The 23,805-nt window shown below is 42.3% G+C and overlaps 2 protein-coding genes across 2 annotated transcripts; both read right to left on the bottom strand.

The window, feature by feature from the left end:
• Positions 1–486: 486 nt before the first annotated feature.
• ptgdsa (prostaglandin D2 synthase a) lies at positions 487–4,637 on the bottom strand. Its single transcript, XM_053410856.1, has 6 exons — positions 4,431–4,637; positions 2,317–2,456; positions 2,052–2,128; positions 1,197–1,307; positions 990–1,091; positions 487–849 (listed from the first exon to the last, which is right to left on the bottom strand). The coding sequence occupies exons 1-6, from the start codon at positions 4,524–4,526 to the stop codon at positions 818–820; spliced, it is 558 nt and encodes a 185-aa protein (XP_053266831.1). The 5' UTR covers positions 4,527–4,637; the 3' UTR covers positions 487–817.
• Positions 4,638–5,795: 1,158 nt separating this feature from the next.
• Positions 5,796–22,885, bottom strand: slc27a4 (solute carrier family 27 member 4). The gene is made up of 14 exons (XM_053410855.1): positions 22,515–22,885; positions 20,234–20,395; positions 17,131–17,341; positions 16,827–17,010; positions 15,174–15,332; positions 13,845–13,914; positions 13,578–13,669; positions 12,936–13,045; positions 12,491–12,700; positions 12,151–12,277; positions 11,284–11,421; positions 11,033–11,197; positions 10,176–10,322; positions 5,796–9,879 (listed from the first exon to the last, which is right to left on the bottom strand). Exons 2-14 carry the CDS (start codon positions 20,392–20,394, stop codon positions 9,722–9,724), a joined length of 1,932 nt encoding a protein of 643 aa, XP_053266830.1. The 5' UTR covers position 20,395; positions 22,515–22,885; the 3' UTR covers positions 5,796–9,721.
• Between the last annotated feature and the right edge of the window lie 920 nt (positions 22,886–23,805).

Here is a 23,805-nt window from a genome sequence, read left to right as displayed (position 1 = left end):
TTTTATGTGATTAATGTGGAGGTCACAGAGATCAAATTGATGTGTGGTGAAATCTGCCCCCTGGTGTTCATGTTGGAGTAAGGCCCTGATTTGGTTTCCTTCAGGTGACCCTACACAACCAACAGATACATACTGAGCCTCTGTACACACATGGTACACATATGGTACACACCTGGTACACACATGGTAACACATGAACAAAGGGGATATGACGCCGCTCACAGGCGACTCCTTGAAATGCACGCACTCCTTAAGACTTCTGCAGTTGTTAGGAAAAGAAGAAGAGTTCCTTGAATATAAAAAGATCAATGAAATAAATTCAATAAAACAAAACACAACAAAATAAATCGCTTTAAACTAAACTCTACAAAATATCAATTCAAAAAAGTATATAAATAAAACAAAATGAACAAGTCATATCAACAAAACAAAAACGTACCAAACAAATCAATTAAACAAATCAATAAAGAAGAAATAACAACATCGGAAGTTTTTCTATTTTCTATTTCTTTATTTAACTACGTCATCACAGCGGAACAATACAAATGAAGTAAAACGTTACATAAAATAGGTTTTAGAAGAGGATTCATAAATGTATCATTCATCCTGTTTGCAGCCAGACAGAGGATTTTTGCTTTTATGTACTTCAGAATAAAGCAGAAAATACTTGATCTGAGGTATATAAGGGAACCTGGAGGCAGAAACAGAAACACACAAACACCCACACACACACACACACACACACACACACGCACACACACACACACACGTGAATCTGAGATGAACTGCCTTGGTTTTCCAGAAGAAACAGACCGACCTAACGTCCAGATGCAGAGGGTGGGCAGTTTTCTGTGGGTCAGAGAAACACAGAGACATAAATTAGAAAACAGTGATTTCATTCTCCCTGCTTTATGTGTGTGTGTGTGTGTGTGTAAGTATGTGAGTGGGTGCATATTGTGTATAAATGTGTGTGTTATTCCCTGCTTTACCTGCTGGAGGTGGGGTCAGAATAGAATCTCTGGACAAACCTCGGGATGAGGCGAAGCCTTTAAACTTCTGAATGATATCGATCCTCAGTCTGAGAGAACGACCTGCAGAAGCAGATGAGCAGCGGTGGTGAAGCTCAAATATGCAGCTCACATTAAAAAAAAAAAAATATTGATATATATATATACATATGTATGTGTTTATCTCACCGTAAAGGGCCACCTGTGTGTACTCTCTGTTATAAACCTTGTGTTTGAGAACCACAGCGTATTCACTGTAGTTTGTGTCCACCACTGTGATGTCCTTCACCATGTTATGGCCTGAAAATATACAGCATTAAATATTTACTTAAAAAGAGACAAATTAGAATAAATAGAACAATCATCTTAGTGACATCACAATTTAGTAAAATCTTTAGAATTTTGTCAGGTACATTGTTTGCCAGAAATAAAAAGGGATTCAAAACTACAAAGTGCCAACATGGTCTAAAAGCGGGTGCACTAAACCAAAGGCAACACTATTTAAGATATATTGAATATGATTGAAAAAAGAAATGAATAAAAACTTGCAATAAATATGATATACAGAATACAAATAAAAACTATATATTTTATTACAAATAAAAAGGAATAAAATGAATCTAATTTAAAAAGCTAAATGTCTTTGTGTTTATTTAAAAAAAAAAGCTGACTTTAGGTCACACAAGCAGCAATAAACAAATAAAAAAAAATTCTACGCAAATCAACCCTATAAAAATTTGCTTGGTTATTTTTTGTGTAAACAACAGACGTCTATTTCTACTTTGCTATTTATTGGCGCAGAAACCTGCTGTTGCACTTTGTAATATTTTTCTTCTTATTCTCAGGTTCAAACCAGAAACTCGTCTTGACAGTAAATACAAATCTATCGTTACATTTACTCGCTTTACGTATTATCACATGACTCAGGAGTCACGGCCGACATCTGTGAGCTCGTACTGTTGATCCAGAATCTCGACTTCGGCTGCAGACGCCCGTCAAATATTGACCCTATCACGGGATGAGTAGATCCACAGAGAGACTTACGTGCGCTGAAGTAGGTGAACTGTCCAGGAACAGTGGTCCTCTCATAGTGGTACGTTTTACTCTGACAGCCCCACGGCCTGCGGCACAAACAGGAAACACAATGTTCTCCAACATCCCTCAAACCTCTTCACTCATCTGTGTGCTTCCCTCCCTTCTTCGACTAACACACGCTGCTGTGTAAAGAAACATGGACTCTACTGTATAATATGACCATGTATAGATGTTGCTCAAACATGTCACCCCCCCCAAACACACACAGACTCACATGGAATCCCACATGGTGAGGTTAACGTTCCCGTTGGGCAGCGCTGCGACGATGCCCATGGAGGCCTTCATCCTGTCTCTGTAAGAGACAAAACTTGGAGCGTCATAGGCCAGACCCACACGGTACCATTTCCCTGCAAACTAAACACAAACACACACACACACACACACACACAGGTAAGTTTACACACTAAAGATCTGAGTGTCTTTTACTCTTCACCGTACATTACATTACTTTACATGAAGTATTTTTGAACTCTCAAACCATTTTTGCAGTATTCTGGTTTGTACTACTCTCATCCTAACCACCATGTGACTTTTGACTGCAAACTATGTTGTACTATGTACTATGTCTTGAGTACCTAATATGTTGTTAACTTACAGTACACCTTCCGTCTACTTATGTGTTTACACCGGGGATCAGAGAGAAACAGAAACGCCTATGTCCTGTACACAGCAGGACTATCAATAAAGTTGACTTTGACTATATTTGATTAAATCTTTTTTGCTACATATATGAACTGTTTAAAAAAAAAAAGCTGGTAGGAACAATACAATTTTGTAAAGGGGGGAAGTTTCATCAGGGATAAAAAGGTTGTTAAGAAGGGATAAAGACAGATGGTTGTAATAATAAGATAAAAATAACAAAAATACAATAAGAATAAATATTTTAATTAAAAAATAATATGCAATAATATAATAAGAATAAAACAATAACAACATGTACAGACAGAATTTCGCAGATTTTTATAATGTGTGGTGGATTATTATTATAATAATCATTATTATTGTTGTTGTTGATGATGATATCAAAAGGAGATATCAATGATAATAAAGTAAAATCTAAATTAAAACAATTTGAAGCTGAACCAAAGCTTGTAAATTTGTTTTCAGTTTGTTTCTAAAAGAGGAAACTGTTGTAGCTCACGTGGAGGAGAACTGACGATACAATGACAAAGATACTTAATTAAAGTAAACATCCTAATACTAATTGGTATAAAGCATAATTGTTTTTAGTCTTTTGATGAGATTTGTTGATGATGAAAAACAGAACATCAGTAGAGTTGTCTATTCATGTGTGTGGACTTGGCCTTTTTTTCCTACTATTGGAAAATCTGCCATTTTGTGGCTGTTTTGCACGTAAACATACATTTACACAAATCTGTATTTTTGGCGTAAGTCAACAAAGGGAGCTACAAGGGAGCTGTGTCCATGTTTCCAACACTGCTGTGAACCACCGTGTTTCTGGTTGAAGGATGTGACATGGCTCAAGGAAAAATCCACTACATTTTGGATCAGGGGGCAGATCCGGGAATTTCTTTACATTTGTTTTAACAATGATAGAAAAAGAGTTTCTCAACATTTCTTTAATTTCTCGGAGCATTTGATCATGTTCATGGATCTTCATGTAAGTTATCAGACAGGTTCAGGGCACTGATATTTATAAATGTGTCCAATTTGGTGCAGATCCAAGCAAAGATATGGACCAAGTGAATTTAAATTAAGTTTCCTGGGTGGTAACTGTTGGGTCTTGGTGGAGGTATGAACTCCACTGAGAACGACGATTCGACTTTGTGGAAAAAAAAAAAACTGAGAACATCACAGACAAAAAGTCCAGGTTTCTCTTTTGCAAAAAAACGGAAAGTCCCACTATCGGGATCATTCAAATGCCATGGAGATAAATCCAGCTGCTGAACAAACAAGTCACGGAAAACAAGTGAAGAAGTTCCTCCTCATGTCAGACGTGTCTCGGCCATGTCAGACCAACATCTCTCAGCCTCCAGTGTGTGACGACACCCGAATAAAACAAATGTATTAATCACCACAATTTGTGATTGAACTGTCCCTGATGAAGAGGAGGAGGAGGGTGAGGGGGAGGGTGAGGAGGAGGAGTGAGATTAAACCGATGACTGTTTGTTTTGGGTCATCATGTGAGTAGCTGTTCTCAAACACACAACCTGTGTTCACCTGATAAACAACAACCAGTGAGAACACTAACACAGACGTTCCTCACTTCACAACACTGATTTAAACACTGTACATTACAAACATAGAAAGCTGTGTGATTGCGAGTGTGCGTGTGTGTCTGTGTGTGTCTTTGTGTGTGCATCTTACCCTCTGCAGGTTGAAGTCTCTCTGTGGCTTCACATCAGCGTCTACCACCATCATCAAGCACGTCACCATGACAACAGCCAGCACCGTGGTCCTCATTGCCGCAGGTAGAAGAGAAGAGGCGAGGTGCCGAGAGGTTGAGAGGGGATCTGAGCGGAGCCCAAAGTGAACTGCAGGCAGTCAACACACAGGTACAGAGTGGCACAGCCTGAGGCAATGTTTGTTCTTGGGTCGATCCACCCACCTGCTCGTCAGCCAATCAGGACGATCAGGGAACAGTGGCCAAGTGTTGAAGACGTGTGGTTCCTGAACGAGCCGGACTTCCCGCAGGTTACAGGAATATGTCAGTCACGTGGTCTGTTGTAGCTTCAGGATCAGGATCAGTTAGTCTCAGCACGACCTCAGACGCAAGTTTCCCCACACTTCATCCCGCACTGAGGGACAGGGTGTTGATCAATTTGGACTTTCTACAAATAATAATCATGTTCATTGGTAAAAAAAAACATATTCAGATGTACTCAGGTTATTTACTTAGATAGATGTAACTGTTTACGCTATTGGGGATGTGAATCAGTAACAATGTAGCATATTATAGAAGTTTGTAAGTAAAATATTCAATTTCTCAAGTCCCCCAGATTTGTAAATACAGTTATTTTCCACCACTTTGGAGGCCCAAAGGTAAACAGTGATAAAGTATTCAATCAATTAATTATTTACTATAAAACGGTCAGTTAGATTAGTTTGTTTATTAATCTACGAATACGTGGAGCTTGGGGCCGATTGGCAGGCTGAGTAAATATCAGAAATAGGCCAATGGGAAGGAGAGTAAATAATTATACACAGAGCATATGATCGATGTGTAAAAGTGGGTTTGGAAGGAGCTGTGTTTGACATGAGAACTCAATTTTGAGTTCTTTTGAGGTTTTGTCTAATTCATCAAGATATAGATAAATATAAGTATCAAATAATAATCATCTCAGATGTAACATTCTCTTTTGTGTGAGTTTTCACCGGTTCAACTCAAATACAGTTTTCCTGATGTTTTCCAGTCTGGTTTCGTTGTTGGACTGTCAACTGGCTATTCATACTTTCTTTATAAAAAAATTGAGAGGATATTGAACAGACAATAATTTACTAAAGCTTTAATAATATTTAGTAGAAACTCCCTTTACAGGAAGTTCAATATAACCTGAAGTGACCTGCCTAACCAAAGCTTTGTTGCAATAATGCTACAGGGTCTTTCTAGGTAAATGACCATGTAGCTTGTGCGGAAACAGTTGCTGCCAGAATGAAACAGCAAAGAGTCAACGTGGATTAGAGAAGAAAAGTGTCCAATCATACGGCTTAAAGAAAACCAGGGGCCAAGTGAACAATTTAAATAGTTTTTTATTAATAATGATTTTCCATTTGCAGCAGGGCTTTTATCTCATCTTCTTCAAATGCACGACGTATACAGCTCGCCTTATGTGGACAAGAGGACATCAGTGTGTGTGTGTCTCACACTCACCTCACAGACCTCCCCTATATACACACACACACACACACACACACGCTCACACAGACACACACACACACGCAGACATGTACAAACCAGTTTCCTTCTCTAGCACTTTTTTCTGAGGAACACGACAGCAAGAAAAAGACAAAAAGCGCAATAAGCAGGTTGAGTGATGTCGTTTCGGAGACATGAGGAGACCAGAGAGACACTTGGACAAAGTCCTCAGTTAGGGGTTGTGATCTGTGGCCTGTCTGCAGTGTAATGACCCTCACATAATAATCCTGAACCTCACAAGTCATTGTTTTCATCTCGAGACTTCTCTTCACTGATCTCAGTATGAGACGCCTGAAAAATATTTTCACTTTCACTAGAGCTCAACTGAATAAACTTGAACATCAACACACACACTTCAATCACCACAGAGTGACACAACGCACTATCTCAGGGTTTTGGGGGGCGGTCATGAAATTGTTTTTTCATCTGTCGATTCATAATGTGAATAAAGTAAATGTACAAAGAAGCTGGGCGATAATAATTTGTTTGACAAACTCTTGAATCAAAAATGTAAAAGAAAAGACTTTTAAGATTGGTGATATGTACAGTCCAACTGAAACATAACAAAAAAACTAAGTTCTAAATTTGGAAAACCATCGACAGTGAAAATAAATCCAGATTTTGGAAATACATGTTAGATTTTCATTTAAATCAACACATTTATTTTCTGTTACAGTGTAATTTGATAGTTTATCTAATGACTGCATGATAACACGATGGCTTCTCTTCAACTTCACTAAAAGTATAGGTGAAGTCACAGTGCCCCCATCTGGTGAAACAGGGGAATCAAAACCTCAACGCAGCCTGTCCCACAGACCCTTCACTCACTGAGAGCCCTTTCCTGCGTTGACCTCCAGCATCTGGGAAATGGTAAACAGGCTCCAGGCCAAATTCATCTAGAAAGCAAAGAGTCCTGACTGGGTCCATGTGCCAAACATTTAGAATAAACAAAAAAAAGAAATCAACTGTTTGATTGTCTTCCACTCAGTCCCCCTTTTTATACCAAAGCCACAAAAAAGCTGCATTTCACGCAAAGAAAAGAAGAACGAACACAAATACCAGTGAAACAATCAAATGTGTAATCAACAGTTTCTCAAAAATAATAATTTAAACTCATAAAAAAATTAACACAAAGAAAAGGAAACCTCTTATTCAGAGTGCTCGTCTATGAGGCTGTGTAGTCACGCGCCCCCTGGTGGTCGGGGTTCGACAAGCGCAACCCCTCGGTCAGAAGCATCATAACAGCCAAACTGCGTTCTCTTCGTAAATTACACTTTACAAAAAATCATCATCATCATTGGTCGCTCATTTTTGCTTTTCAGACATTCATGAGAACATTTCACACTCATCATCAAAGAACGTGTGAGAGAGGGACTCAGAACTAAGACTACAGAGGAAGCAGGGATGATTCTCAATTTCTGTCAAATGGCTTTGTTTGTCTTTTTCCTCCCCACCCAAAAAAACCTGGGAAATGAGGAGTGAGAGCAACTTTGATAAACAGCATCAGCAGCCATCAAGGTCGACTGTGTCAGTCAGTGCAAAGAAAGTAATCAAAGTAAAGCCATGGAAACATATTGAGAGTCCAAAAGCACTGCCAGAGTAAAACCTACGAGGAATTAGAGCCAGACGTTAAATGTTGGCAGCGACCTGCCTCGCTTTACGGCCACTGACTAAGGATGTGGGACTCTTAGAGAAAGACAATATTTCAAATCTATTCAACTACTGTTTTTAACTTTTGTCTGAAGCAGATGTGGCAGAGAATAAGAATCCAGACGAGGCAGAGGATCCAAACAGGGCTCGGGCACCTGATCCCGGCTGGATCCTCCGACTGTGGCTCTACATCTCTTCGAGTGGGTAGATGGAGAGAAGGAGGGAAGAGAGGATGGAGGGGGTTGGCAGAAAGACGATAAAGGCCTAAAGTAAAAGGTGCTGAGCAAACGGTAACGTGGGTGAATGATATCCCACTACGACACGAAATGTCTAAAAACTAATAAGATAATGGAGGATAGAGGCTCAAGGAGAAGAGGGAAGGTACAGGTCCAGCGCAGGGAACCATATGAGACACTATGTGTGGGCCAGGGCCTGTGAATCAGGGAGGTGAACTCACAGTAAGGCACAGTGCTCTGCTTGTGGTCGATGAAGCTCATTCATGCTGCTGCGACCTCCGATGACCAAAGACAAAAAACGATGACGAAGCACATTTTTCCTCTTCTTCTATTTCCATACAGTGTCCCTCCTCCCTGCTCTTGAATCTTTGGATCGTTCGGCTCTCCTGAATCTGGCAGAACATCCCGCTTTAGCGAACAGAAAATACTTAAACAGAAAATAAAATAAACTTACAAGAGCTTCTCTCTCTTCACTCGAGTGTTTCAGAAGAATATTCTCGCACACCGTACGATACGTCTACGTTTAAACGACCAACCTGCACAATACAGCGGCACGATCCCGCTGTACACCAGCTCAGTCAGTGACCAGCGCTGTGAGTGGAGAAAGCCCCATGTGTTTAGCCCAGGGTTGAATCAGTCAGATCACTTTTCCTGTGTGTTATTGAGCCGCTGATATAAAATGCAGGAAACCGATTTGGATAGAGATACAAAAAAGAAAAAAACCCTGATACATTTGTCACGACCACGAGAGAAGAAAGCTTTTACAACATAAATTACTAAAAACTATTCTTAAATATGTAAACAAACACTACAACTTAAATATATTTGGTGTGATGCAGACATATTTAAACGCAAAGACTTGTTTTTATATCAGCTCTGGTGTGGTGCGGCTGATTATTGCACTGCAGGAGCTCAGAGCCCTATTGCACTTTAGTGAACCCTTCAGCTGGAGCCACTGGTCTGATTCAACCTCTGCACTTCACATGTTCATCAGTTCCCTTTACAATTCATCGTGGTGTCCCTCCTTCACTTTCAGTGCAAACTGGAAATGAACAAGAGGAGACCAGAGGGGTCATTTCAGATAAAAGTGTGGTTGTCACAGGTTTGTCACTGCTGGCGGATTGTGCAGGTGAAGTCAATGATCGAGAATCCAGTTTAAAAAAACAACAACATTGCTAAAATAGCGATCAGAGAGAGAGAGAGAGAGATTAGGTCCTTGTAGGTCCCTCCGATGTGTTCTGAATCCATATTCCTCTTCTTCATCCATAAAGTTTGTGTTTTTCTGTAAGTTTCAAGTTTTTGCATTCAAGATGCTAGGCAGCCTGTACTCCTAACGACCCCCCTCCTCTCCCAGCCACCCGTGGTGTCCCCCCCCCCCCCCCCATAACATCTGGCTCAGTGGATCGTGATGAACACACCGTGGGGGGGTGGGCTATTGGGGTTTGAGAGCTGTCTGCACCGGGATTATGTGGCGATGAAGAGCGGTCTCAAGTTACCAAATAGCCCTGGTCGCTAGGTTTGTGCATCTCTGTGTTTGCTGAGGTAGGGAGAGGAGTTGCCGGGGAGATTTCAGGAGGGATAATTGGAATAGTGCTGTGTGTGTGTGTGTGTGTGTGTGTGTGTGTGTGTGTGTGTGTGTGTGTGTGTGTTTGCGTGTGTTCAGCGTGCTAAGAGCTAAGTGAGCTTGGGAATAAAACATGTCTGTGTGTGTTGGCATTAGAATGACCACATGTGTATTTGTATGGCTATTACTTTATATGTGGGGACAAGGTTCTGCGTTCTGCTCTCAAAATATGTTCCTCCGTCTGTATGTGTGAGTGTGTGTGTCTGTATAAATGTCGTCGTCAGCCTAGTCATCACAATTTGTGTTTCCCTGACAGTATCGAGCGGTAAAACTCCTCATCCAGCCGCACGTAGCGCCCTCTGCTGGAATCCATGAAGTAGAGTCTGTCCGACACTGCGCTCGGATCAAATCCATCTCTACGCATGTCCGTCTTCTGAAACTTAAATGTTGCTGAGAAAGAGAGACACGGAGAAAATGTTGCTATCTCAGTTTGTCCTACAATGCATTAACAAACATTTTCGTTTTTTGATATTGCTATTGAACAGATTTGATTTCTCATATCTACTCACTCTCAAGTGAGATTTAAGGCTCGTGTAAACATTTAACGAGTGACACTCACACAATGTTTGAGGTGGAGAAGGATTTACTGTCTTCTTCAAAACAAGTTTTTTTTTAAATTGCATTTTAAGAACGCCTGTATTTGTCTTTTATGTTTTACCTAAACAGCAATGGACAGAGTGTTGTACCTGTCTTGTTGACCTCTGGCAGGAAGCGGAGGAACACGGGTCTGGCGTACGGAGGCAGCGCCTTCTCCATGTCCTTCACAAACTTCTCCAGGTCTGTGTTGTTAGAAGGATCAGCGACGGCTGCCATGCCAGCCTTTCCCTCTGCTCCTGCTCACACACAAACAGGAGAGTTAGAGGTTAGAGCCGAGGAGTCAGGTCAGGCAGATGCTTGGGTTCATGCAAGAAATACAGTACGTTTCTTTTAGTTATAAACTGCTGGTACAGTCAATGTCTTAGAGCAGATGAGATATTTCTGCCTGCCTTATTTTATCTATGTACGTCATTACCTTATTCAATTATTTTGTATTGTCAATGGACAGTACGTTTTTCATGTTGCCTCCTCTGATCAGTACGACTTGTGTATCTTGTTATTTGTCACTGTACTTTCCTGATCAAACTAGTTCCCCTCTTTGAGGATAAATACATTTATCTAATCTAATCACAGTGACTGGAAAGTGGCATTTTCTGATTTGTCTTTAGAGTCCCTCAGTCTGCAAAGCTTCAACTACAGCTCAGCTTTATATGTGGACACTTCTCTAAATCGTGGAATTCATTTAATGTCCCGATTGGTCAAGCAAAGACTGAAAAAACAATACAGTTTGGTTAATTTCTCTCTATTCAGCGTGTCCCTGCATGTTGATTTAGCTTTCAAGGAGGATTTGAATTGAGACACGTTTTTAAATAATACTTAAATCCAACTGAAAACAGGAAGGCTGCATGAGAATGTTCACACAAATTGACCTTTTAATCTCAAATATATAAATATATACACACATCAAATATTCAATCATGCACAATAAGTAAGAGGAGGACATTACCTGGTACTTCCACTCCGTACACAACTACATCTTTCATTTCTAGCAGCCTGCTGAGTGTTCCCTCCACCTCAGTCGTGGAGACGTTCTCTCCTTTCCAGCGGAAAGTGTCTCCTGTCCGGTCCTTGAAATACATGCTGCCGTAAATGTCCATGATCAACACATCGCCTGGGGAGAGGAGGATCATATTAATTAGTTTTACTCAAAAGAGAATTTGGCGAATAGCTTCATATGTGTGTGGTTGTGTGACTAACCAGAGAGATAGGCACTGTCTCCCTTCTTGAAGACACTGTGAGCAATCTTCTTGCTGGTTGCCGTTTGGTTGACGTAGCCATCAAACCTCCTGAGGGGGTCGTTCTGAATGATCCTGCCTACGAGCTGGCCAGGCTCGCCTAGAAAGAGAGAGAGACAAAGAGAGAGAGAGAGAGAGAGAGAGAGAGAGAGAGAGAGAGAGAGAGAGAGAGAGAGAGAGAGAGACAAAGAGAGAGAGAGAGACAAAGAGAGAAGTGGGAAAGTCATATTAATGAATGAAACAAACTATAACTATTATTTGAGCTCCACCAGGTTTGTCAGAGGTCTGTGCATCTCTATGTTAACAAATCACACACATTACAAACACAATGCTAAGCTAATCATTTGGGGACTGCAGGATGGCTGGTTTGAAAAGTGACTTTTGATATCATGCCAATATACACATTTTTATGTTGCATCATAAGTCTTAGGTGAGGCCATCAGTCTTTGTGGTGAAAGAAATATCCTTGTGCAAATAGCGAGAATCACTACAGAGTAAGCAGTCAGCTCTAATTCACTGTTAATAAAACATGTGTTTGTGGATGTGAATGTATTAACAGTTGTATATTTGTCTGCTTAACACCACCTCTGTTTGTTCACTAAAGCTCACCAAGCTGATGTATAGTTTAATATGTGAACAAGCACACACACACACACACACACACACACACACACACACACACACACACACACACACACACACACACACACACACACACACACACACACACACACACACACACACACACACACACACACACACACACACACACACACACACACACACAGTACACACAGTACACAGTACACACAGTACACAGTACACATACCAGGTTTACAGGGAATGCAGACGCCGTCAGGCCCCCGAATGAGCTCCATGGTCTCTTCATCAACCCTCACCAGTCGGATGGGGTAGATGAAGGGTAAAATCTGACTGTTGAAGCCACAGGCTCCGACCTAGAGGACAGACAAACAATGTCAACAACCACAGTGTGGATCAGTGTGGTGTAGAGACGGCAGAGGCTGTTAGAGCTCTAACGAAAAGTTAAGCCTTTGATAACACTGTGAAGTTCTCTCAGCGGAAGTCGTATACACATAATAGTAATTTCCCTAAAAAAAAAGACTTTGATGTTTGGTCAGAGCGACAGAACTTCAGTGCACGTTCCCTACCCGGTTATCGAAGTTGCCCAGGCTGCAGTTGCACTCTGTGGCTCCGTAGAACTCTGCAATCTGCGGGATGTTGAAGCGGCCCATAAACTCCTCCCATATGCTCTGGCGAAGGCCGTTACCCAGCGCCATGCGCACCCGATGGCGCTTCTCTGTGTCCCGCACTGGCTGGTTCAACAGGTATCTGCAGATCTCGCCAATGTACTGCACAATCTGTTGGAGGATGGTGGTAAGGAACAACATGAGACACAACAGAGATGTGAATTCACTTATTAGAGATTTAATACCTTGCTCATAATAATGAAAAATCGTTCCACAGAGGGGGTATAACATTAAATCTTGAGATTACGTTTATGGGATGTGACATGTAATAAGTCTTCAGCGGCACTGACTGGCTAGAGCGTGCTACTCACTAACTAAAGGAGTCTGTAATTTACACGGTGCTTACAGTGCAGTTGTATTTGGCACAGTCGTCCCAGAAACGCGAGGCAGAGAACTTCTTTCTGATGACTACGGTCATGCCATGGATCAAACACTGGCCCACTCCCACAATGTTTCCTGTGGACAGAGAAATACGAGCTGTCATGGTCGTAGGGTACAAGTCCCACATGGAAATATACAAAGACATTAATAATAACAATAATAAACTAATATTATACACCGTCAAAAACTGCATAGTATAGCAGAAAGGCTCCACAGTCATTCATTGTTTAAAGTGGTTGAATTGGACTTATTTTCCCACTTGGTACAATGTGTTTGGAGCTATCTAAAAACAGCAAATGAACTCAACAACTGCACAGCCACCCTGAGGACAAAGTGGTGTCAGTGGTGCCAATCTCGGGTCAATCTGAGCCAACTACATGGCCAGCTGTGCTAATTTGACCTAAATGGCTCCTGTAGCCGGCTGTGATCTGCATGATGTGGTTGCAGATGAGAAAAACTGTTTCAAGCATCTAGGATTTATCAAGGTCTGATCTAGAGAAGGATTGAAGTACTTTGCCTTCTTGATGCAGCTTTTATTAATGCATTGAATGGATACGTTTATAAACTCATCCACTGATTTGGATGAGCTGCACAGTTATGACTTTACCTGCAGAGTGGTAGAGTGGAAGGCAATCATACAGCACATCGTCTGGCGTCATCCTGAAGCCGTAATATACCAGAGCTGCCATGCGGTAGTACCTGGACACCAGGGTGTGGTGGGGAAAGTGAATAAAGTAAAAATAAATCTGACATGGTTTATGTGTTTTCTCTTCCACTACGATTCTTGAACTACACATGAAAGCAGCAGAGGATCAACAAAGAGAGCAGCTGTGGTTCCTGCGTGTCTTTAGATAGCTGCACGGCTCCTTCCTACCTGCTGTGCACGACAATGGCAGCTTTCGGCATCCCAGTGGTTCCTGATGTGTAGATGTAGAATAGGCGATCTGTAACAGAGAGAACAGTGAGAGTGAGAACACATAGACGAAGTGTAAATGATTGGGGTTAATCCTTATTTAGAGGGCTTGATACAGTTTAATTATTATTTGAGCATCGATTACTTATTGTCTACATATAGATATATAAAGTTTTTCCCTGAGCACAGCACATGCTTAGCTTACATGCACAGTGGGACATCAACAAAAATGTATCAAAATAGATCAAATTAATTAAATAAAATACAGGCAACAGAGTTCCAGAGTTCCCTGATATCACAATGGAGCCCTTGTGTTTGGATTTCAGTTTCCTGCTCTCACTTGATCTTATCTGGAGCGACAACCACTGTTAAGCAGCCCCTCTGTGCAGCGATACTTCACTTTCACACTGCACTACACCGCGACCTGTATGTGTACACTCACACAGGCTCTAATCACATCTGAATGTGACCTTACTGTTCTAATCCTGATGCGTTTTGTTTGTGTCGAGATAGTCAGAGAAACGTTTTACAAGCATGAGCAAAGGTCGCAGGTTTTATAGCAGAAGCCGCCTGTGTGGCAGCCATGTGGGGCTGAGGTGGCCGATATAATACATATGAATCAGCAGGTAGGACTTGATAAATTGTTCTGATTCATACATAACTGATTAGATCTGTGGATACAGAGAAAATCTGAAATGCTATGTTGATAAATGCAACAAAAAAAAATCTGAATGCAGGATTTATAATGGAGGGTATGTTTTAAAAATGATCTTGATTTGTTTATTAGGATTCAATTCATTCTGTTGACCCAGATACCGTATACCAGTTGCCTTAGAAACAAGCAATACATACAATCCCTAGTGAGGCATCAGTAATTGTCTATTACAAGAAAAACAGTGGAATCATTTCTCTCATTTAGTTTGTGACCATTAACTTATGAATCATGCAAATGCTTTATTCATGTGTGAACAATATTAATAAGAAACGTATCATTTCTAGCTCCGTGTTGAATTGTCACTATTTCCAATGTGATGTATTGCTGGGATTTCATTGACTTTGAGTTATTGCCTATTTTTATTGCCCTAAAGATATTATTCACCACTTGTCAACCTGTCTCTGCTGCCTGACTATCAGGGAAAGCAAAGAAATTACTTTTTGAAATTGCTGTATTCCTTTAGTTCGAGTGTGCACTGACAGTCTGACTATGAATTGGACACCCTGAAAGAATATCACCAAAATTATTCCCAAGAGCAACCGTAAAATGTCTGGAAAACTGACGACGCTTCTCACCTGTGAAGCAGCGTTGGGGCCGGCTGGGCAGGTGGGACGGGGCTGCAGCCAGCAGGGGCTCGAGGCACTCGGTGCCCTGAGGGACTCGTTTCGGGTCCCAGTCTCCGGAGCAGAACGTCTGCACCGTCTTCCCCATTGAACTGTGGACCTCACAAACAGCTTCGAGAGGGGAGACAAACACATAGGAACAAATTAGGTTTTTTTCCCATCGCCGACTGCAAGAGGACAGCATGTGGTGTAACATTTAAGCACCAGAGCAGACAAGGAACAAAGGAGAAAAACATTAGGGGCGGAAATTGGGAGAGTGAGGGGGAGAAAAAAAAAGAAACCTCTTGAATATTTTCCCCTTGAAAAACTGACTTCCTTTAAAAGCCCTGTGTCATGCTGGCTCAGTGCTAATGCTAGTGCCTCGACTCGGCCGGGCTCAGGAGCCAAGAGGCTGCGTTTCTAATTACTTAAAAAGGTATAAAAAGCACATGACAGGTCCAGGATCCAGCACATAAACTCTTCCATCAATCCTAACATAGTCTCCAACTCCACAGTGCTGCGTCAGCGCTAGAGAATGGTCGGGCTGCACTGTCAACATTTTTCTAAGGGGGGAAAACACTCTGGCTTGTTTGTGTGACTTTAACCAATCACAGTTACCTTGGGTGGTACTAAACCCAAGATGCAGCTAGGCTGTATCAAGGAGGGATTTGTTTAGATGGAAAATGTGCTAGGCTGATGTGCTAAATGTAATAGGCCAAAAGTGGAAAGTGAGGATAATGTCGGCTGAATTTGGCGCCCAACACCCGGAGTGGACATGCTGTTAGTCAGACTAATCCCAGGATGACCATCTGAAGACTAATTCGCTCATAGCTGATGGGCGATCGCAACAGATATAACTTTGTAGCTGTTGCGATCAGGGCTTTTCAGATTATGTAGGGACCCTGAAGAGGATAATGAGGAGACTGAAATAGATCCTTAAATTAATGTTTGGCCAATCGACTGAGCTGCTGCAATTTCTTTTAATCCATTAAAACAACAGACGTAATGTTACAATGCAGCTAATTTATAAAAAACAATATGTGAATCAACAGGGGTTTACACTGACATTAAATTGTTTTTAGTTTTTGTTCCAACTATCAGTTCAGTCTTAAAAATAACCTGACATGATTTAGCTGAGTATCGTACAGTACATATCTGTCTGCATGTCAGTGCTGTAGGTCAACCCCCCCCCCCTTACATATACAGTACCTCTTATCTGTTTAATGTTATCATTTATCAGACAATCTTTAATGCTTGGACCTTGAACACAGGACATGATGGAGACATTGCTCCACTTCCTTTTTCATTATTTCTTCCCTTTCCTTCATCCGCCCGCCATTTAAAGCTGCAGTGACTGATATTAAAGAGAAACCTCCTTCAAAAGCCATCCATCTTTTATGACCTCCCTGCACCACTCAGCACTCTCAGTCTCACAGTGGAAGCAGCACAACACTCAGCAGCATGAGGCGTCGTCAGACAGATTGTAAAGCCCTCTGAGACAGATTTCCAGCTACAATCTTGAATGTGTTGACGTAACAAACAAAATCTGTCACATATCCTTCAGATGCTTCTCCAATCTATAACTCTACCCCCCCACCCCCCTCCTCCATACTTCCCCACACTCACCATCAGTCAGCTCGGCGCCAAAGACCACAGCCTTGGCATTGGAGATGGTGACACAGTGGACCAAGGCCTCTAGTCTCAGATTGAAGTTGATGAGAGCGGCCTCTACTCCGATCTTGGCCATGCCCAGCCAGAGGCCCACGTACTGGGGCCTGTTCTCCATGAAGAGGGCCACCACATCACCCTCCTGAGGAGAGAAACAACAGAAAGAGGGACTCGTGAAGCCGACTGCCATAAAGTCATCGGCTGACTTTGAATCTTATTTGTTTTCTGTCATGTTTCAGGGGAAATTGTTTTATAGATGTACCTTGAAACCCCGCTGTAGCAGCAGGTTAGCCACTCGGTTGGAGTACTCGTCCAACTCTCGGAAGGTCCACTTCTCCCCCGTCCCCTCGAAGATGAGTGCTGTCTTTTCACCATGGCGACGCACTGTCTCAGCAAAGATCTTGGGAAGGGTGTTCTTCTGTTTGAGGTGACGTCTGACGTTCATCTTCACACGCAACAACACACCGGCCGCACTGAAGGAAAAGGAGATAATTCATTATTGAAAGAGAAAATCCACAGTTTAAAATTGCTTTGGCAAAAGCTTTGGCAAAAATACAAATTCAATATATTTATTGTGACCAATGATGGTGACTTTTACAACACTTATCTCAGACAGCTTTAGGAGTCAGTTGGTTTTTACTGATGAAGCTCATCTAACTAACTAACGGTATCTATCCTGCAGTATATTCTATTGATCTAACTATGCTGTTCAAAAGGTAATGAGGCATAAAAGGTTATGACAGAGATGGCAGTAAATGGAAACATCTTTACGGTGCAAAGGTACAGGGAGGGATCGGAAACAAATCTATCGAGCCAAGTTACATCACAGCAACACTGTGATGGTGATAATATTTTTTATCTTTGAGGATTACTTTCATGCTGGTCAGATAACCACATTGAGCGTTGCAGAGTTGTCTTTTTATGTCATTATCTCCACCAGTGAGTTTTTTTGCTTTCATTGCTGTTTCTCTGATAACAGGATTACACAAAAACTATTTATTTGAAACTTGATGGAAGCTTATGGGCCGAGGAAGAGCACATTCATTATTTTGGATCAATTTAGGGGAAGAAACCAATGATCTTCAGGAAAAAATTTGTAAAGATGAAGTTTGGTGTACATCCGGATAATGATGCAGATGAATTGGATCGCAATGTATATATGAATATGCAATAAGGCGATAAAGTGGCCAATCAGCCTTTAAGGAGGTTTCAATCTCCGACTGCGGTTGTAGTTTATACACTTCACCGCAATCAAGCTGTGAGCCGTTTCTAATGCAACACATGAGCTGGATGGACTCTAAACTATGTAAATAACGTAATGACAGTTTTATGTGGATTGGAGGTTGGTTTAGTCAGCGATAGACGGTGAGAGGTGAACCATACAAGTTTCTGACATTGTAAAGACCTACCCCACGTCACCACAGATTGCACAACGAGAATTTATGAGTCACTGAGGAAACAGCCTTCTTCACCCGGTCAGATATGGTGAATTTTTAACCTCGAGGCCTCAGACAGAGCACCACACTATCAGAATTATACACTTTGAGCTATTTGCAGCTTGGCAGGTAAACCTCACTTGGAGGCTGAAAGTTTAGGAAGTTATCGGTCTTAAGAAGATAATAATTTACAGTAGTTGTAATGAGGCATTTCAGCTAAATGTCTTTAAATCACAAACTGATCTTTGCCTCTTAGTGGTTAAAGAGATAATTATAGCTTATCACTACTTGTTAAGTCACTTTGTCTTATTTCCTAGATGGTGGAATGAGCTCCCCATAGACATCCGGACATCTGAAAGTATACACATCTTCCGCCGAAAACTAAAAACACACCTCTTCCGACTCTACCTTGAATGAATGAAAAAAAAAACAAAAAAAAAAAAACACTAACAACTCTTTGAAACTAACACTTTTAGTAGCACTTAAATGGCACTTACTTATAGCACTTTGTAGTTTTGTTTTATTTTGAAGAAATTGTACTTTCTTGATTCTTGTTGTCCTGGGTCTGTACCCTCGGGGTTGATGCACTTATTGTAAGTCGCTTTGGATAAAAGCGTCAGCTAAATGAAATGTAATGTAATGTAATGTAATTTCTCATGGAGAAATACAAAAACGCTATTGAGGAGAAATAAGGAAGTTATTCACAAATCACTTCCCAGAGCAAACCCCAAATGTAAACACTAGCTTTGGGTGAGACAGACACTCTGCTCCCCCATTCTCCTCTCTGTCCTTTGTTTCTGTCTAAAATACTTCAAGCTACCAGTTATGTCACATAATTCTGAAACTTGCGCGACAGATATATGCAGCTGGTTACAAACATTCACTAACAAATTAGGTCTGTTGAACAAGAGTCTCAGGTCCTGGCCACTGAGTTCTAAAACGATGATGGTCTACATTTTTGCAAAGATTGAGATGTGAAAACCAGTGCACATGCTCCTCTGTTGGACGACCCTGCTGACACTTGAAACAATAAAGTCAATCCAAACAGCTTGATACCGAAGCAGTGTTTATTCAGAGAGGAGTCTGTAAGGGAACGAGACCTGGTGCATGATTTTAATAATGAACTAAGACATTACAGCATTACTGTCAATGAGTGGATATAATTGTGTTGCGTCATCACATATGATTCCGCTGAGGGGTGATAAATGATCAATCTGATTTATAGCCCTGTCCTATGACCATGTCTTTGAAAGGTCAGCAAAGATATTTAAAGTTTTTATTGGTCATATTCGGACTTTTCAATAACATATGGCGCAAATGTTTATGTTAAATGTTTCTTTGCAAACCATAGTGTGTACAAATGACTTATTCAAATTACTTTCTGTACAAGGTTTTGTTCTGGCTGCAGAGAAAACTATCCTCAGGAACATTGACTGAGAAGCATTTCAGTCTTTTTACAGTGGCACAGTTTATCTTATTGTACTGCACTTGACGTGAAATAATTGTAGCTGTTCTCCCACATATACTTAACTTATAATTAACGCTGTAAGAATTATAGCTCTTTATCATAAGCAAACTACAATTCCCTAATTTCTTACCACGATAATGAGGCTTTTGTTCTAATACTGCTCCCACAAGCTGGATATTAATACCTAATTTAAGCTGAAAGTCAGCACTGTATCCTCGAAGGTATTGTTTCACTTGAGTTCCAGTGTTCTGGAGTACAGAGCCTAAACAGCTAATTTGTCATTGTCAAAGTACATACGGCGCAATACTGTGCCTCACACTTTCTGTTATAGCAAAGACGTAATCAGTTGAAAAGCGGTAAATTAAAAATCAATGGTATTATTTTTTCCCATGCTTGAGAGAGGCTGCAAAGCATTTCAATGGCTTTTCTGGGTTCAATTATTCATCATTAATTACACTTACTGTAAGTCTCTGCCGATAGTTTTGGCAAAAATCTGCAGGAAGCTCCATCCTCCGCTTCCCAGATAGAAGATCAGGATGGCCGGCAGAACCTGGTACCAGGGCAAGCCCACCAGCAGCCTCAGCACAAACAGCAGGGCTGTGCAGCACCCTAGACGCATCATCCTGGAAGAATGCACAAACAAAAAAGGAAAGAGATAGTGACCGACGGGCTGCAGACTGTGGCTTGCAACTCCAAACATGTCAGACTAAACATCTGTTCATTAGGAGACATGTTAAACTGGGGTTCAAGCAAGTTTCGCAACAGTGGTATTCAAACCAATCCACTCTGGAAGTTATCTCTTGAGTTGACTCGAGTGCAACTTGACTTGGCTGCAGATCGGGTGGGAAATCCCGGTTATTAAACTCATGGCATCTGTAGGGACAGTTGTTAGAGACACATGGAGTCACCTGTTGTTTACACTGAATCTACAGTCAGTTTGAAATGAAGTCGCTCTTGGTCGGGTGGGGAAACGTCTTCAAGGTCTACGACCACGTACAGCTGCCCGTACTGTAAAGAACGTCACCATGTCCCTGTTATCTTTTGGTTACATGGCTTCAGTCAAATAAACAATGGTCCGTCCTGATTACTTGTATTACAAAGGTTAAATTTCCACCGGCTCACTTGACTCTGGGTTTTGCAGTTATGAGCCAATCATAAGAGGCGAAGTAGTGAGTTGTTAATATGAGAAGAAACCCTGATACTTTCCATTAGTGTCAGTTATAGCAGAATCTAACAGTGACATTCTACACAAATAAAATGAAGAATATTATTAATTACTTTGAGTATTTTAGCTTTTTTATGTCTTCTAATGATCTGATTGGTTGTTTGTTGACAGGTTTCGATCTACCTGCTCCAGAGCAGATTAGGGATTCAGCATAGGTTGCCATGGTGATTTCCCCTGGCAGGAAGTGAACCAGTTTCTTAGGAGTGAAAAACCAGAATGTAAACCTGACGTTACCTCGATCACCACACATCTTTCTCATAGTACAGACCCCTGGATCACTGAGAACCTTCACGGATGTCCTGGGCCCATTAGCCTCACATTAACTACTTAAGTGGCCATAAGAGGAGTGTGGTACATTTGTTTTGTTTTAAGTGTTCGTTATTAATGAAACCAAGAAATCCTTTCGAGTTTCTTTTTTCTTGCAGGCGAAATGAAGCCCAAGGCTGAAGGGACCTTGGGGAAACCCTTATTCAAAATAAATAGTGCATTTGTGACAGCCAAGATCCACAGAGGACAGCTTGGGTTGAGCTCAGTGTCACCCGATAGCTGGGAAGATGATCCCAAACCAGTGACAGATAGGTTTACATTGCATATTATATATTCATTAGGCTGGTTAGAAAAAACGCTGACGGGTAGAATTATGGGACAACAATCGAGCCTTAATGGAAACACGTCGATTTTTATCACAGTAATGTAGGTTTTCCAAGAAGCTGACTGGATATTTTTTGCCCTGTGTCCCTGCATGTGGCTCTAATGGTGGTGATGGCTTCATGATGGCAATTCAATAACCCTGCTGCTATTTACACCACCGCTCTGTGACTGGACGATTAAATTACAATCCAAGCGGCTCAGCATGATAGAATATGTGACACGTCAGGGGAAAGAAATGCAGTAAAAGGAGGAGCAGCCACTCCACAGTTAAACGAAAAAATATAAACCGTCATAATTTGCTGCTGCTGCTGCTGCTACACCCGGAAATTTAGCAGGCGCATAGCATCATATTGCGGTAGATAGCAGGGGAATCATTGGGAGGCTCAACCCACTAATGGTGAGACGACACCTCACCAACCATGTGCGCGTTCAGACCGGGCCTTCAGCCGCAGCCCGGCTGGGGAACATCTCTCGGGCTAAACGCTGGCACGATGGAGCTGGTCGCGGTAACAGGCGCGCCATGGAGAGCAGGATGCGCAGCGTATTGCGCGCATCGGCTTATGGAGGAAGCGGATGGACAGTGTGACAACATCAGCAACCCGTTACAGGATGAGGAGGCAATGCTGGGCAGATAGCACCCGCATTCACATCACCCATCACGGGGCACGAGAGCGCGCGGAGCCGACTCTCGAGTCCCGTCTGTGGACCTGCGCGCTCCACAAGGTTGACAAAGGACAACAGCGTCCCTGCCGTGGCTCTGTCTCCCTTTCTCCGGGCGGACAATAACCGGAGAGATCCGTGAAATGAATCATCACAGGGTTGCTCAGACCGGGAGGTTTTTTTTGGGGGGTGGGGGGTTTACGTACCTTGCACTGGACTCGCACCGTCACAGCATGTATGTGCGCAGAAATCCCCTGACGCGTAAATTCGTTGTGTGCGATTCCACCTTGATCGGCTTACGCGTTAGCCCGGTTCGCTCTCACAGCCGCTCGCCTGGCTCCACAGAGGCTCACACGGACAGAGACGCACGCACCGGGATCCCCCCCTCCTCTGGGTGTAAGTGCCACACTGAGCCGCTGCTCCTCTCCTCCGGCCGATCGGGAGTCAGATTCGCCTGACGGTGCGCGTCGACTTTGACCCCGCGATCCTCATCATCCCGCAGCCGACAGCCTTTCTGAGATCATTGTGGCCGATCACCTCGCTGGCGCACGTAATTCAAATGACCTTACAATTTTCTAAGCTGCGCCCGCCCACCACCGTCAACGTCCCATCACTTGTATCAGGAATAAGGGCTGACGGACGTGCGCCTCAGCCAATGGAGAGCTGCCTTCTATTTACAAGTCTCATCCGGCAGGGGCGGGTTTGCGGCACTGGTGAAGAGGAAATGCGGCGCGGCCCTGCTCGCCTCTTTATATTTACAGAGCAGGCTGCTAGCCCACAGGCAGCAGCTTCCATCCAGCAAGATACCAAGGCCCTGATGTGGAACCGTGGTGCGTAAAATGAGCCCTGCCTCTCCCCGTAGAGTCCGCCCAGCCACGTCCATTCATTATTCCGCACTCAGCCACAATCTGCGCTTTAAATGAAGGATGAAGGACGAGGTATCACAGAATGCTGCCATAACCTGCCACTGTGGGCTAATAAAGGTGAAAACCAGCAAAGCCATCAGCCTGCTGGTTTTCCCAGCATCAGCTGATTACATAGTTTCAGTAGCTCTTGGGCTGGTGGCTGGTTGTTCACTTACAAACCTGCAATTGAATAAGAGAAGATAAATCCTGAAGCCCATGATGTTAAAACAGAACAAGAATTTGAGTAGAGCACATAGCTCCACTAAGGCCCAACAGCCTCGTTAGATTCAATGAAGCTGCGCACACTTATAGAAATCAGACCCCTAAAAGTGCCACATTTTTTTCAATCAAGATCCATGAGTAAAAGTGAAAATGTCAAAAAAAATGCCACTTCTCGCAATGTTGAGGTGAAAAATAAATCCTGGATCCACACCAAAATTTGGTTCCTCCCTGATCCATCACTCCACCAAGTTCTGGGGTACTCTGTCCAGTAGTTTTTGGGTAATCTAGTTTACTAACAAGCCAACGGACAGGGACAAAATACCTTTGGCCTAGTTTTCATTACAGCGGTTTAACATGTCATTAAACACAG

The sequence above is a fragment of the Pleuronectes platessa genome, chromosome 19 (genome assembly GCF_947347685.1).
Source record: "Pleuronectes platessa chromosome 19, fPlePla1.1, whole genome shotgun sequence".
Lineage (NCBI taxonomy): Eukaryota > Metazoa > Chordata > Actinopteri > Pleuronectiformes > Pleuronectidae > Pleuronectes > Pleuronectes platessa.
The sequence above is the reverse complement of the archived record's forward strand: the minus strand, read 5'-3'. Positions and strand labels throughout refer to the sequence as shown.